Raw genomic sequence first — 17,248 nt, 5'->3', positions numbered from 1 at the left:
ACTGACATAATTTAACTAAGTCATAGTAACTGAAATTCATGCATATGGGAGCTGTGCAAAGTGAAGTCTGCCTGTAATTTAACTCATTATTTTCAGACTGTTTTCTAGTAAGACAAACTAATTATGAGCACAATAAAAATATGCATGAGTGTTTAAGATAAAACATGAGAGTTCACTGAAATTGTGTTCTTCACCCCTAGATACCCAGGGTATACAAGGTGTTCTTCTCTGTCATTAAGGGGACTTTGGTGGTAAAGTTTGAGAAACACAGCCTTATGGATAGAATGACCCAATATACATGAGAATCCAACTTCACAAAATGTGTTTCTGTGGTACTTGGTCTAAGCTGGCATAGTTGATAAGGATAGATAGGTGACTTGGCTGACACCAAGGTATACACTGTTAATGACATACACTATTTCCTGTAAAGATAAAATAGATATTTTCCATGTATCTCTAAACTTCCTAAACTTGTGGTAGGCAGCTTAGTTCAAGTGGCAATGAGTCAGGAAATTTGTGAAGGAGAGGAATTTAAGAGTAAAGGCCATAAAGTATATCCTCAATTTTCCCTCTACACCCCAAAGTTCCAAATGATTATTTAGGATAAGTAACATTTTCTTCCTATTCCCTCAAAAGATTTAAAACTGTTTATGACAAAAATACAATAAGACTAAACATTTCCAAAATAAAAACCCTATCTAAAGTGTGAGGGATACAGGGAAAGATAAAAGCTCTAAAAATACATTTGCCTAAGAAACGTTATAGAAAAGGATAAGAGGACTTAATACTTTAAGTTTTCTAAAAGTCAAAGCAAAAATAGAAACAAGAATAGTTATATGACCCTTATTGTCAAACAATGAGTTTATTAAGAGAAACTTTTTCCTAGCCTTGAACACAGAAAATTTTCTCTCCACAGTCTTTGTATAAAGGATGTTGAGCAATTTAACAAAGACTATCCCAATTACAGTTCTTAATAAACAGTGAAGCAACATTCTGCATATGGCTTTCTTGTATTACCCTGAAACCTTGGTAAAAAGCCACTTTTAACATTAAAATCTAGTGCAGTGATGAGAGAAGAGAGAAAGAAATAACTGATGTGGTTCAGTTATATATTTTTCTGAGACTCTAACATTAATATCATAGGAAGAAATCTTGGAGAAGACTTAATATGTTCTCATTGCAAAACAAATTTAAAGGCACTAGAAAAAATCTGCGGGATACTCTCTCCTGTTAACAGAAAGATCCACAGTTTGTAAACGTCAGGAAAGCAAGGGTAAGAGAGGTAGAAAAGCTAAAAACTTCTAGCCCCTACTAAACACCAGGTCATGTTAAACGCTTTTCCTATTTTATAATATTTGATTATGATTAAAAACTTGAGAGGTAGGTATCAAATTAGGCTACTTTTATATACAAAGAAAATGAAATTTGAAGATCACCAAGTTAGGAAGTTGGGAAAGATCAAGATTTACTCAATTCCAACACCACTCACAGGTAATATGTCAGTTGTATGTAACCAGGTAACAATAAAGATGAAAATGGAAGAGCTTGACTTATATTCTTGCCCTAATTTGAGACCTAACTTCCTTCTACTTAGAAAGGCCCTCATAATGACTCTGCCAAAGATTACTTGAAGCCTTCTCAGAATCCCCAGGCACAGTGAACTCTTCTTTCATTTGTATTTCAGTAACAATTGTATAGACTCGTATTAGAACTTCATCATTTTTGTTTACATGGTTAGAAGCTATCAAATTGAATTCAAATTGTACAAATAAGGCCACAGGTAACTGGTTAAATTTTGCTTCCTTTGGGTTTAGTTTGCTCTTCTTTTTTCCAGTGTCTTAACATAGAAGGTTAGGTTATTGATTTGAGATATTCTTTTCTAATGTAGGTGCTTACAGCTATAAATTTCCCTCTAAACATTGTTTTAGCTACATCCCATATATTTCAGTATGTTGTGTCTTCATTTTCAGTAATCTCAAAGTACTTTTCTAATTTTTCTTGTGATTTCTTTCTTGACTCATTAGTTATTTAGGAGTATGTTGTTTAATTTCCACATATTTGTCAATTTCCCAAATTTCTTTCTGTTATTGATTTCTAACTTCACTGTGGTCAAAGAACATACTTGGTATGATTGCAGTCCTTTCAAATTTATTGACTTGTTCAGTGACTCAGCCTATGGTCTATCTTGGTAAATGTTTCATGTGCATTTGAAAAGAATGTGCATTCTGCTGTTGTTTGAGAGAAGACTTTTATAAATGTCAATTAGATCAAGTAGGTTGATAATGTTTTTCATGTTTTCTATATCCTTATTTATTTTCTATTTGTTCTATCAATTATTAAGGGAGGGGTGATGAAATCTCTAATTATAATTGTGGATTTGTTTACTTCTTGCAGTTTTGACAGTTGCTGTTTCATTTACTTGGAAACTCAGTCACTTGGTGCATACATGTTTAGGATTATTATGTCTTCTTGATGAATTGATCCTTAAAGATCATCATATAATGTTCCTCGTTATCTCTGGCAGTACTCCTTGTTCTGAAGTCTACTTTGATATTAAAACAGCCTCTCTTGGGGCTTCCCTCATGGCACAGTGGTTAAGAATCCGCCTGCCAATGCAGGGGACATGGGTTTGATCCCTGGTCGGGGAAGACCCCACATGCTGTGGAGCAATTAAGCTGGTGCGCCACACTACTGAGCCTGTGCTCTAGAGCCCACGAGCCACAACTACTGAAGCCTGTGCGCCTAGAGCCTGTGCTCTGCAACAAGAGAAGCCGCTGCAATGAGAAGCCCACGCACCACAACAAAGAGTAGCCCCCGCTCGCCACAACTAGAGAAAGCCAGTGCGCAGCAATGAAGACCCAACACAGCCAAAAATAAACAAATACAAAACAAACAAACAAACAAAAAAACCCCCAGCCTCTCCACCTTTCTTATGTTTAGTGTCTGCATGGTATATCTTTAAAGTAAATTTCTTGTAGACAGCACATAATTACGTTTTGTTTTTTAATCAGACTGACAATCTCTGTCTTTTAGTTGTAGTCTTTAGACCATTTTTAATGTAATTATCTATACTACTCGGTTTGAATCTATTATCTTTCTGTTTGTTATCTATTTGTCCCATATATTCTCGTTTCCTTTTTCCTGTCTTCTTTTAGATTACTTGGGTATTTTTAAAGATCTTATCACCACTATTTGCTATTATCTATACATCTTTTTTTTTTTTTTAGTGACTGCTCTACAGTAAACTATGGCCCATGGGTAAAATCTAGACCACTGTCTGTTTTTGTAAATAAAATTTTCTTGCAACACAGTCACCGCCCACTTGTTTACATATTATCGTTACTTTCATGCTACAATAGCAGAGCTGGGTCATTGTAACCACATGGCCCTCAAGGCCTAAAATATTTACCACCTGAACCTTTACAGAAAAGTTTGCAGACCACTGTTTTGTAGTTTAAATTTAAAAATTAATATCTGGTAACAAAAGTCAATTCCTCAGGTAATTACTCACATTGTTTTCTTGGTTCTTGTTGTTCTTCAAGAGGGTGATAATACAATTATGAATAAAGAAAGCAAGGGTAAGCACCCCAGTCAGCTGTGGAAACTGAAATCTTATCTCTAGGAGAAAAAGAGGGGGAAAAAAAACACATTAAAACTGACAGTTGGAAAATGAATATTAGTAGCTGAAAGTTGATTACTAAAAATCAGTTGTCTCTGTTTTGTCCAGGGAATAAGAATATTAAAATGTCTTTACAAAGTTCCTCAAGGCTAACATTATACTAACAAATACTCGAAAAGGGAAAGAAAAGGAATCAAGAAATGACTACTCTGTGAAGGTACTTTATATCAGTTATTTCTGTTTGAGGTCATACAACTAGTATGTGGCAGAGCAAGATCAAATTCAGGGTCTGTCTGATTAAAAAATGGGCAGAACACTATGGAGAACAGTATGGAGGTCCCTTAAAAAACTAAAAATAGAACTACCATATGATCCAGCAATCCCACTACTGGGCATATACCCTGAGAAAACCATAATTCAAACAGAGTCATGTACCACAATGTTCATTGCAGCTCTATTTACAATAGCCAGGACATGGAAGCAACCTAAGTGTCCATCGACAGATGAATGGATAAAGAAGATGTGGCACATATATACAATGGAATATTACTCAGCCATAAAAAGAAACGAAATTGAGTTATTTGCAGGGAGGTGGATGGACCTAGAGTCTGTCATACAGAGTGAAGTAAGTCAGAAAGAGAAAAATAAATACCATATGCTAACACATATATATGGAATCCAAAAAAAAAAAAAAAGTGGTTCTGAAGAACCTAGGGGCAGGACAGGAATAAAGATGCAGACGTAGAGAATGGACTTGAGGACATGGGAGTGGGAAGGGTAAACTGGGATGAAGTGAGAGAGTGTCATGGACATATATACACTACCAAATGTAAAATAGACAGCTAGTGGGAAGCAGCCACATAGCACGGGGAGATCAGGTTGGTGCTTTGTGACCACCTAGAGGGGTGGGGTAGGGAGGGTGGGAGGGAGATGCAAGAGGGAGGAGATACGGGGATATATGTATATGTATAGCTGACTCACTTTGTTATACAGCAGAAACTAACAAACCATTGTAAAGCAATTATACTCTAATAAAGATGTTAAAAAAACTAAAAAAAAAATGGGCAGAAGACCTGAATACACATTTTTCCAAAGAAGATACAAAGATGGCCAACAGGCACATGAAAAAATAATCCACATTGCTAATCATCAGAAAAGTCCAAATCAAAACCACAATGAGATACCACCTCACATCTCACACAAAATGGCTATCATCAAAAAATCTATAAATAACAAATGTTGGCGAGGATGTGGAGAAAAGAGAACCCTAGTACACTGTTGGTGGGAATGTAAATTTGTGCAGTCAATGGAAAACTAAAAAATAGAACTACCATATGATGCAGCAATTCCACTGCTGGGTATTTATCTGTAGAAAATGAAAACACTAATTTGAAAAGGTAATGCACCCCAATGTTCATAGCAGCATTATTTACAATAGCTAAGATATGGAAACAATCTAAGTGTCCATCAACAGATGAATGGATAAAGACGATATGGTATATATATGTATAATGGAACATTACTCAGCCATAAAAAAAAGAATGAAATTCTGCCATTTGAAGCAACGTGGATGAACCTAGAGAGTATTATGCTTAGTGAAATAAGTCAGATAGGGAAAGACAAATAGTATATGTTATCACTTATACATGGACTCTAAAAGATAAAACGAATGAATAGAACAAAACAGAAACAGACTCACAGATATAAAGAACAAACTAGTGGTGAACCAGTGGGTAGAAGAAAGGGAGGAAGGGCTAGATAGGGGTATGGGATTGAGAGATACAAAGTACTATGTATAAAATAAATAAGCAATGAGGATATATTGTACAACACAGGGAAATATAATCATTATTTTGTAATGGAGTACAAATATATGGAATCACTACACTGTACACCTGAAACTAATATAATATTGTAAATCAACTATACCTCAATAAAAAAAAATTCAGGTGTCTGACTGAATTTGTCTGACTCTAAAGTCCTTCCTCTTCTATTACTTGAATTTGCCAGAAAAATACTCAGAAAAGTAATCAGGGAAGGGAGAATTTGTCATTTAACATTCTTCAATGGCTAATCTAAAATGCATTGCTTAAAAATACTGGAAATAATTTAAATGTCTACATAGAGGGGAATGGCTAAACTATGATGCAGTTGCTCAGTGGTATATATTATGCAAGAATCATGTTCCAGAGAAAGATTTTATGCTACAGCAAATGTTCATAAGTCAAATAGTATGTATAATACAATTTTACTTTTATTTTAAAAAGTGTGTGTATATGAAAAAAAAAAAAAAAAGACTGTAGAGATAGCCACAAAGTGTAAATAGTGGTTATCTCTGGTTAATGGAATTTATTGTAAAGTAATCACTTACCTATATTCTCTAAATTTTCTACAATAAACACAATAAACATAAAGTTACTTTGAAATAAGAATAATAAAATAACATTTTAAAAGCACTGCCGAGTCAGCTCTACCCACCACCAGAGCCTCCCATCAAGCCTCTTAGATAGCTTCAACCACCAGAGGGCAGACAGCAGAAGCAAGAAAAACTACAATCCTGCAGCCTGTGGACGAAAAACCACAGTTACAGAAAGATAGAGAAGATGAAAAGGCAGAGGGCTATGTACCAGATGAAGGAACAAGAAAAAACCCCAGAAAAACAACTAAATGAAGTGGAGATAGGCAACCTTCCAGAGAAAGAATTCAGAACAATGATAGTGAAGATGATCCAGGACCTCAGAATAAGAATGGAGGCAAAGATGGAGAAGATGCAAGAAATGATTAACAAAGACCTAGAAGAATTAAAGAACAAACAAACAGAGATGAACAATACAATAACTGAAATGAAAACTACACTAGAAGGAATCAATAGCAGAATAACTGAGGCAGAAGAACGGATAAGTGACATGGAAGACAGAATGGTGGAATTCACTGCTGCGGAACAGACTAAAGAAAAAAGAATGAAAAGAAATGAAGACAGCCTAAGAGACCTCTGGGACAACATTAAACGCAACAACATTCACATTATAGGGGTCCCAGAAGGAGAAGAGAGAGAGAAAGGACCAGAGAAAATATTTGAAGAGATTATAGTCGAAAACTTCCCTAACATGGGAAAGGAAATAGCCACCCAAGTCCAGGAAGCACAGAGAGTCCCATACAGGATAAACCCAAGGAGAAACACGCCGAGACACATAGTAATCAAAGTGGCAAAAATTAAAGACAAAGAAAAATTATTGAAAGCAGCAAGGGAAAAACGACAAATAACATACAAGGGAACTCCCATAAGGTTAACAGCTGATTTCTCAGCAGAAACTCTGCAAGCCAGAAGGGAGTGGCATGATATACTTAAAGTGATGAAAGGGAAGAACCTACAACCAAGATTACTCTACCCGGCAAGGATCTCATTTAGATTTGATGGAGAAATCAAAAGCTTTAGGGACAAGCAAAAGCTAAGAGAATTCAGCACCACCAAACCAGCTCTACAACAAATGCTAAAGGAACTTCTCTAAGTGGGAAACACAAGAGAAGAAAAGGACCTACAAAAACAAACCCAAAACAATTAAGAAAATGGTCACAGGAACATACATATCGATAATTACCTTAAACGTGAATGGATTAAATGACCCAACCAAAAGACATAGACTGGCTGAATGGATACAAAAACAAGACCCATATATATGCTGTCTACAAGAGACCCACTTCAGACCTAGGGACACATACAGACTGAAAGTGAGCCCGCGAGCCACAACTACTGAAGCCCGTGTGCCTAGAGCCCGTGCTCTGCAACAAGAGAAGCCACTGCAATGAGAAGCCCGCGCACCGCAATGAAGAGTAGCCCCCACTCACAGCAACTAGAGAAAGCCCGCACCCAGCAACAAAGACCCAACACAGCCAAAAATAAATTAATTAATTAAAAAAAAATCTCTGACCTAAATTAAGGAAAGTTCAATACAGACATCCAATCACCACATTTTTACTGAATTTGAGGCAGCATGGGGCAGGTTTCTCTCTTCTCCAATAGAATCATGGAAAGCAAGCCATTCCCATTTCCAAACAAGGAGGGCTTGTGCAAACAATACTGCAGGTGTCAGATTCTCTCCTGATCCCATGAAAAATGAAGTGTCATGACTCCATGATGTCAGAGACCTCCGCAGGGCCTCCCATAGCACAGAGGGAATAGTAAGAAATAAAGTGAGTGGGACAGACAGGAGCTTGAGGCCAGCGAGGTGCCCAGGGCACACAGCACAGCATTCAGTGCACATGCTCAACCCTGGGGGTGAACCCCACCCTGCTTGGTGACCATGTATCCAGCTGGGAGCCAGGTTTCCTGTCATCATATGAGGTTGCAAGTTGTCCAGGTTCTCCAATTGGGCAAGTGGGATGACTGAGAGGATTATTCTAGCACTTGAGTGACGAATGGACAAGAGAGAGTAAAGCCTGGAATGAGAAACTGTTAAGGAGAGTTTCTCTGATGCTGGTGAAAACTAAAGGGGGCTTAGACTAGGAGGAAAACAGGAAGGCAAAAGCAGCTCACAAGACATTTAAGATGCCACATAGCCAGTCAGGAAAGAGAGAAAGGAGATATATCTGGATAAATGAGCCAGAGAGGCAAAGGAAAATCTACTCTACTTTTGATGCTGTCTCCAAAGAGAGACATCCTGCAGACAATTAGGGAAGCCTGAGGTCCCAGGTGCCTGTCATATGACACCAGGTTCCATCCTCCCTCTTTAGGACTGGCAGACTTCTGTCCTGGGGAGGCCAATTTGTTGGTTTCAGGGGCTCATGTTCATGCCATGTCTCTGGCTGTACCTATGAGCTGGGGAGGGTTGGGCCGACAGCAAGGGAGGACTTCCAGGGTATGACTAGACAGGGAACTTCACAAGGGTGTCTCCAGGCAACTGCTAATGGCAACGAGCTGAGAAATACCTCAATTCCACTTTCAAGACAATTGTAGTCAATACCACTGCCCAATTAATATCTTCCTTTATCCCTCCTTCCTATATTCCAGCACCAACTACCTAAACTCCCCAGGACGCTGCCCTGTGACTTCAGGCCTCACCTGAGGTTCTGTCTGTGAAGAGCATCGAGCACGATGGCACTGATAGGGGGTAGGAAAATGTGGGACTTCTGCCCCAGACCCTCTCCAGGTTCTCAGTAAAGCCAGGTTTATACCCCACCCAAGTTCAACTCTTCCCAATTACACAGATAGACCCACACAGAAATGAACGAACAATGCAAGGTTACCCATTAGAAAAAGCATGGGCTTTGGGGGCAGAAAAAACTGGCACAATTTCTGTGACCCTCATTTACCTCATCTGTAACAATAACAACAATAAGCATAACACCAACAAATTGGACAACCTACAAGAAACTGATAAATTCCTGGAAACACACAACCTACCAAGACTAAATCATGAAGAAACAGAAAATCTGAACAAACTGATTACTAGTAAGGTTATTGACTCAGTAAACAAAAGCCACCCAACAAACAAAAGCCCAGGACCAGATGGCTGCACTGGTGAATTTTATTAAACATTGAAAGAATTAATACCAATTCTTCTGAAACTCTTCCAAAAAAATAGAAGAGAAGGGGATATTTCCAGACTCATTTTACAAGGCCAGTATTACCCTGATACAAAAATAAGACAAGGACACAAGAAAAGAATATTACAGGCCAATATCCCTGATAAACATAGATGCAAAAATCCTCAAAAAAATATTAGCAAACCAAATCCAATAACACATAAAAAGGATCATACACCATGATCAAGTTGGATTCATTCCAGAATGCAAAGACAGTTCAACATACATAAATCAATGTGATACACATGAACAAAATGAAGGATAAAAAATCATATGATTATTTCAATAGTGGTAGAAAAAGCATTTGACAAAATTCAACATCCATTTATGATTAAAAACTCTCAACAAAGTAGGTATAGAGGGAAGGTACCTCAACATAATAAATGCCATACATTGCCAGTCCACTGCTAACATTATATCCAACAGTGAAAAGCCGAAAGCTTTTTCTACAAGATCAGGGACAAGACAAGGATGCCCACTCTTGAAGCTTTTACTCAACATAGTATTGGAAGTATTAGCCAGAGCAATTAGTCAAGAAAAAGAAAAACAAGGCATCCAAGTTGGAAAAGAAGTAAAACTGTCACTATTTGCAGATGACATGATATTACATGGAGAAAGCCCTAAAGACTCCACACACAGAAAAACTCTTAGAACTAATCAACAAATTCTGTAAAGTTGCAGGATACAAAATCAATATACAAAAAATCAGATGTGTTTCTATGCAGTAATAACACTATCAGAAAGAGAAATTAAGAACACAATTGCATTTACAATTACATCAAAAAGAATAAAAAACCTAGAACATTGCTCCCCAGCTGCAGTGTCAGGGCAGCCTTTTGGCACTAGGAACTCTGGTCTGAAGGGCTAGTGCAAGGCCTCTGCATGCAGTCCCCTGTGAGCAACTGAAACTAGACAAAGCATGAAGGAAAAAAAGAAAAAGATGGGAAAAAAGAATATCAGAAGAGAATGAGCAGCCTGCCCAAGGTCACACAAAACTAATCAGAAAGAGAAAATTTCCAACCCAGATCTCCCCCCAATTTTTTAGAACATATATTAATGAAATAAAATAGAAGAGAGTTAAATTTGAATAAAAGTTCAAGGTAAAGAGAGGAGCAAGGACAAGAACCCAGACCTGGACCCTCCTAGGCAGCCTTAGCAGTAGTATATTAGTATAGTGTATAAAAATCAAAACAGTTAACATTTGCCCTCCTCTAACAAAAACACCAAAATCACAACTAACTGCTGAACAACCATCGACAAAAAGACTGGAACCTACCAAAAAAGATATTCCACATCCAAAGACAAAGAAGAAGTCACGATGAGATGGAAGGAGAGGAGCTATTACGATATAATCAAATCTCATACCCACCAGGTGGGCAACCCACAAACTGGAAAATAATTACATTGCAGAGGTTCTCCCACAGGAGTGAGAGTTCTGAGCCCCACATCAGACTCCCCAGCCTGAAGGTCTGCCATCAGAAGGAGGAGCCCCCAGAGCATTTGGCTTTGAAGGCCAATGGGGCTTGAGTGCAGGACTGGGGGAAACAGAGATTCCCCTCTTGGAGGACACACAACTTGTTCTGTGCACTGAGACCCAGAGCAAAGCAATGACTCTATAGAAGCCTGGACCAGACCTACCCGCAGATCTTGGAGGGTCTCCTGGGGAGGTGGTGGTCAGCTGTGGTTCACTGTGGGGACAAGGACAGTGGTGGCAGAGGCCCCAGGGAATAGTCATTGATGTGAGCTCTACCAGAGGTCGCCACTTTGGAACAGAGACCTGGCCCCACTCAACAGCCTGCAGGCTCCAGTGCAGGGACACTTCAGGCCAAACAATCAACAGGGTGGGAACACAGCCACGCCCATCAAAAGACAGGCTGCCTAAAGTCATCCTGAGCTCACAGACACCTCCAAACACACTAGAGGGACAAGACCCAGCTCCATCCACCAGTGGATGGGCACCAGTCCCTCCCACCAGGAAGCTGAACAAGCTCCAGGACCAACCTCACCCACCAGGGGGCAGACACCAGAAGCAAGAGGAACTATGATCCTGCAGCCTGCAGAATGGAGACCACAAACACAGAAAGTTAGACAAAATGAGACAGCAGAGAAATATGATCCAGATGAAGAAACAAGATAAAACCCCAGAAGAACAACTAAATGAAGGGGTGATATGCAATCTACCAGAAAGAAAATTCAGAGTAATGATAGTAAAGATGATCCAAGATCTCAGAAAAAGAATGGAGGCACAGACCATGAAGATACAAGAAATGTTTAAGAAAGAGCTACAAGATTTAAAGAACAAAGAGGGATGAATAATAAAATAACTGAAATGAAAAACACACTAGAATGTATCAGTAACAGAATTAATGAGGCAGAAGAATGAATAAGTGAGCTGGAAGGCAGACTGGTGGAAATCATTGCCAAGGAACAGAATAAAGAGAAAAGAATGAATAGAAATGAGGACAATCTCAGAGACCTCTGGGACAACATTAAATGCATCAACATTCACATTATAGGGGTGCCGAAGGAGACGAGAGAGAGAAAGAGATGGAAAAAATATTTGAAGAGATAATAGCAGAAAACTTCCCTAACACGGGAAAGGAATCACTCAAGTCCAGGAAACACAGAGAGTCCCATACAGGATAAACCCAAGGAGGAACACGCCTATACACATATTAATCAAACTGACAAAAATTAAAGACAAAGAGAAATATTAAAAGCAACAAGGAAAAAGCAACAAATAACATACAAGGAAACCCCCATAAGGTTATCAGCTGATTTTTCAGCAGAAACTCTGCTGGCCAGAAGGGAGTGGCACAATATATTTAAAGTGATGAAAGGGAAAAACCTACAACCAAGAATACTCTACCCACCAAGGCTCTCATTCAGACTCGACAGAGAAATCGAAAACTTTACATACAAGCAAAATGTAAAAGAATTCAGTGCCACCAAACCAGCTTTACAACAAATGCTAAAGGAACTTCTCTAGGCAGAAAAGGCCACAACAAGAAACAAGAAAATTACAAACGGGAAAGCTCACCGGTAAAAGCAAACATACAGTAAAGGTAGGAAATCATCCACACGCAAGTACGATATCAAAGCCAGCAATAGTGAGAAGAGGAGAGGACAAATGCAGGACATTGGAAATCCCTTTGAAATTAAGAGACCAGAAACTTTAAAACAATCTTGTACACATATAGACTGCTATATCAAAACCTCATGGTAACCACAAACCAAAAATCTACAATAGATACATACACAAAAAAGAAAAAGAAATCCAAAACAATGCTAACGATAGTCACCAAATCACAGGAGAAGAGAACAAAAGAGGAAGGAAGAAAAAAGACCTACAAAAACAAATCCAAAATAATTAACAAAATGGCAATATGAACATACACATCAATAATTACCTTAAATGTAAATGTATTAAATGCTGCAACCAAAAGACACAGACTGGCTGAATGGATACAAAAACAAGACCCGTATATATGCTGTCTACAAGAGACCCACTTCAGATCTAGGGACACATACAGGCTGAAAGTGAGGGGGTGGAAAAAGATATTCCATGCAAATGGAAATTAAAAGAAAGCTGGAGTAGCAATACTCATATCAGACAAAATAGACTTTAAAATAAAGACTGTTACAAGAGACAAAGAAGGACACTACATAATGATCAAGGGATCAATCCAAGTAGAAAATATAACAATTGCAAATATATATGCACCCAACATAGGAGCACCTCAATATATAAGGCAAATGCTAAGAATCATAAAAGGAGAAATCAACAGTAACACAGTCAGCTCTACCCACCACCAGAGCCTCCCATCAAGCCTCTTAGATAGCCTCAACCACCAGAGGGCAGACAGCAGAAGCAAGAAAAACTACAATCCTGCAGCCTGTGGACCAAAAACCACAGTTACAGAAAGATAGAGAAGATGAAAAGGCAGAGGGCTATGTACCAGATGAAGGAACAAGAAAAAACCCCAGAAAAACAACTAAATGAAGTGGAGATAGGCAACCTTCCAGAAAAAGAATTCAGAATAATGATAGTGAAGATGATCCAGGACCTCGGAATAAGAATGGAGGCAAAGATTGAGAAGATGCAAGAAATGATTAACAAAGACCTAGAAGAATTAAAGAACAAACAAACAGAGATGACCAATACAATAACTGAAATGAAAACTACACTAGAAGGAATCAATAGCAGAATAACTGAGGCAGAAGAACGGATAAGTGACCTGGAAGACAGAATGGTGGAATTCACTGCTGCGGAACAGACTAAAGAAAAAAGAATGAAAAGAAATGAAGACAGCCTAAGAGACCTCTGGGACAACATTAAACGCAACAACATTCGCATTATAGGGGTCCCAGAAGGAGAAGAGAGAGAGAAAGGACCTGAGAAAATATTTGAAGAGATTATAGTCGAAAACTTCCCTAACATGGGAAAGGAAATAGCCACCCAAGTCCAGGAAGCGCAGAGAGTCCCATACAGAATAAACCCAAGGAGAAACACGCCGAGACACATAGTAATCAAAGTGGCAAAAATTAAAGACAAAGAAAAATTATTGAAAGCAGCAAGGGAAAAACGACAAATAACATACAAGGGAACTCCCATAAGGTTAACAGCTGATTTCTCAGCAGAAACTCCGCAAGCCAGAAGGGAGTGGCATGATATACTTAAAGTGATGAAAGGGAAGAACCTACAACCAAGATTACTCTACCCGGCAAGGATCTCATTTAGATTTGATGGAGAAATCAAAAGCTTTACAGACAAGCAAAAGCTAAGAGAATTCAGCACCACCAAACCAGCTCTACAACAAATGCTAAAGGAACTTCTCTAATTGGGAAACACAAGAGAAGAAAAGGACCTACAAAAACAAACCCAAAACAATTAGGAAAATGGTCATAGGAACATACATATCGATAATTACCTTAAACGTGAATGGATTAAATGCCCCAACCAAAAGACATAGACTGGCTGAATGGATACAAAAACAAGACCCATCTATATGCTGTCTACAAGAGACCCACTTCAGACCTAGGGACACATACAGACTGAAAGTGAGGGGATGGAAAAAGATATTCCATGCAAATGGAAATCAAAAGAAAGCTGGAGTAGCTATACTCATATCAGATAAAATAGACTTTAAAATAAAGAATGTTACAAGAGACAAGGAAAGACACTACATAATGATCAAGGGATCAATCCAAGAAGAAGATATAACAATTATAAATATATATGCACCCAACATAGGAGCACCTCAATACATAAGGCAACTGCTAACAGCTATAAAAGAGGAAATTGACAGTAACACAATCATAGTGGGGGACTTTAACACCTCACTTACACCAATGGACAGATCATCCCAAATGAAAATAAATAAGGAAACAGAAGCTTTAAATGACACAACAGACCAGATAGATTTAATTGATATATATAGGACATTCCATCCAAAAACAGCAGATTACACGTTCTTCTCAAGTGCGCACGGAACATTCTCCAGGATAGATCACATCTTGAGTCACAAATCAAGCCTCAGTAAATTTAAGAAAATTGAAATCACATCAAGCATCTTTTCTGACCACAACGCTATGAGATTAGAAATGAATTACAGAGAAAAAAACGTAAAAAACACAAACACATGGAGGCTAAACAATACGTTACTAAATAACCAAGAGATCACTGAAGAAATCAAAGAGGAAATAAAAAAATACCTAGAGACAAATGACAATGAAAACACGACGACCCAAAACCTATGGGATGCAGTGAAAGCAGTTCTAAGAGGGAAGTTTATAGCTATACAAGCCTACCTAAAGAAATAAGAAAAATCTCAAGTAAACAATCTAACCTTACACCTAAAGAAACTAGAGAAAGAAGAACAAACAAAACCCAAAGTTAGCAGAAGGAAAGAAATCATAAAGATCAGAGCAGAAATAAATGAAATAGAAACAAAGAAAACAATAGCAAAGATCAATAAAACTAAAAGCTGGTTCTTTGAGAAGATAAACAAAATTGATAAGCCATTAGCCAGACTCATCAAGAAAAAGAGGGAGAGGACTCAAATCAATAAAATCAGAAATGAAAAAGGAGAAGTTACAACAGACACCGCAGAAATACAAAGCATCCTAAGAGACTACTACAAGCAACTTTATGCCAATAAAATGGACAACCTGGAAGAAATGGACAAATTTTTAGAAAGGTATAACCTTCCCAGACTGAACCAGGAAGAAACAGAAAATATGAACAGACCAATCACAAGTAATGAAATTGAAACTCTGATTAAAAATCTTCCAACAAAAAAAAAAAAAATCTTCCAACAAACAAAAGTCCAGGACCAGATGGCTTCACAGGTGAATTCTATCAAACATTTAGACAAGAGCTAACACCTATCCTTCTCAAACTCTTCCAAAAAATTTCAGAGGAAGGAACACTCCCAAACTCGTTCTATGAGGCCACCATCACCCTGATACCAAAACCAGACAAAGACACTACAAAGAAAGAAAATTACAGACCGATATCACTGATGAATATAGATGCAAAAATCCTCAACAAAATACTAGCAAACAGAATCCAACAACACATTAAAAGGATCATACACCACGATCAAGTGGGATTTATCCCAGGGATGCAAGGATTCTTCAATATACGCAAATCAATCAATGTGATACACCATATTAACAAATTGAAGAATAAAAACCATATGATCATCTCAATAGATGCAGAAAAAGCTTTTGACAAAATTCAACACCCATTTATGATAAAAACTCTCCAGAAAGTGGGCATAGAGGGAACCTACCTCAACATAATAAAGGCCATATATGACAAACCCACAGCAAACATCATTCTCAATGGTGAAAAACTGAAAGCATTTCCTCTAAGATCAGGAATGAGACAAGGATGTCCACTCTCAGCACTATTATTCAACATAGTTCTGGAAGTCCTAGCCACGGCAATCAGAGAAGAAAAAGAAATAAAAGGAATACAAATTGGAAAAGAAGAAGTAAAACTGTCACTGTTTGCGGATGACATGATACTATACATAGAGAATCCTAAAACTGCCACCAGAAAACTGCTAGAGCTAATTAATGAATATGGTAAAGTTGCAGGATACAAAATTAATGCACAGAAATCTCTTGCATTCCTATACACTAATGATGAAAAATCTGAAAGAGAAATTATGGAAACACTCCCATTTACCATTGCAACAAAAAGAATAAAATACCTAGGAATAAACCTACCTAGGGAGACAAAAGACCTGTATGCAGAAAACTGTAAGACACTGATGAAAGAAATTAAAGATGATACCAACAGATGGAGAGATATACCATGTTCTTGGATTGGAAGAATCAACATTGTGAAAATGAGTATACTACCCAAAGCAATCTACAGATTCAATGCAATCCCTATCAAATTACCAATGGCATTTTTTACTGAGCTAGAACAAATCATCTTAAAATTTGTATGGAGACACAAAAGACCCCAAATAGCCAAAGCAGTCTTGAGGCAAAAAAATGGAGCTGGAGGAATCAGACTTCCTGACTTCAGACTATACTACAAAGCTACAGTAATCAAGACAATATGGTACTGGCACAAAAACAGAAACATAGATCAATGGAACAAGATAGAAAGCCCAGAGATTAACCCACGCACCTATGGTCAACTAATCTATGACAAAGGAGGCAAAGATATACAATGGAGAAAAGACAGTCTCTTCAATAAGTGGTGCTGGGAAAACTGGACAGCTACATGTAAAAGAATGAAATTAGAATACTCCCTAACACCATACACAAAAATAAACTCAAAATGGATTAGAGACCTAAATAAAAAAAAAAAAAAAAAAAAAAGAGAAAATTTCTTTTATGTAGAAAAAGACCATGATTTACTCAAAAACAGTGCTGCATCTAGGCAAAAGAGGTGGCAAAGTGGAGGACAACCCATCACAAGTGATTCCTTAGTGGAAAAAGTAGGAATGAAATAAAAGCCCTCTGGCTTTTTACCATAATATTTTAGGAAAGGAAGTGAGAACAACTAAGAATCAAGCAGTA

At 37.9% G+C, this 17,248-nt stretch overlaps 1 protein-coding gene across 9 annotated transcripts in view; it reads right to left on the bottom strand.

Annotated features, from left to right (window-relative positions):
* The window catches only part of SLC38A9 (solute carrier family 38 member 9), a 112,285-nt gene that overhangs the window by 15,644 nt on the left and 79,393 nt on the right, over positions 1–17,248 (bottom strand). For all 9 annotated transcript variants that reach the window (XR_014262381.1, XM_082457598.1, XM_082457597.1 and 6 more), the window contains one exon: positions 3,512–3,618. Coding sequence is in view for 8 of the 9 variants with exons in the window: in XM_082457598.1 (XP_082313724.1) it covers positions 3,512–3,618 (107 nt within the window). In the remaining variant the exon portion in view is untranslated. The remainder of the gene's footprint in view (positions 1–3,511; positions 3,619–17,248) is intronic.

This window comes from Balaenoptera physalus (assembly GCF_965194825.1).
Source record: "Balaenoptera physalus genome assembly, chromosome: 3".
Taxonomy (NCBI): Eukaryota; Metazoa; Chordata; class Mammalia; order Artiodactyla; family Balaenopteridae; genus Balaenoptera; species Balaenoptera physalus.
Note: the sequence above shows the minus strand (reverse complement) of the source record. Positions and strands in the feature narration are given on the sequence as shown.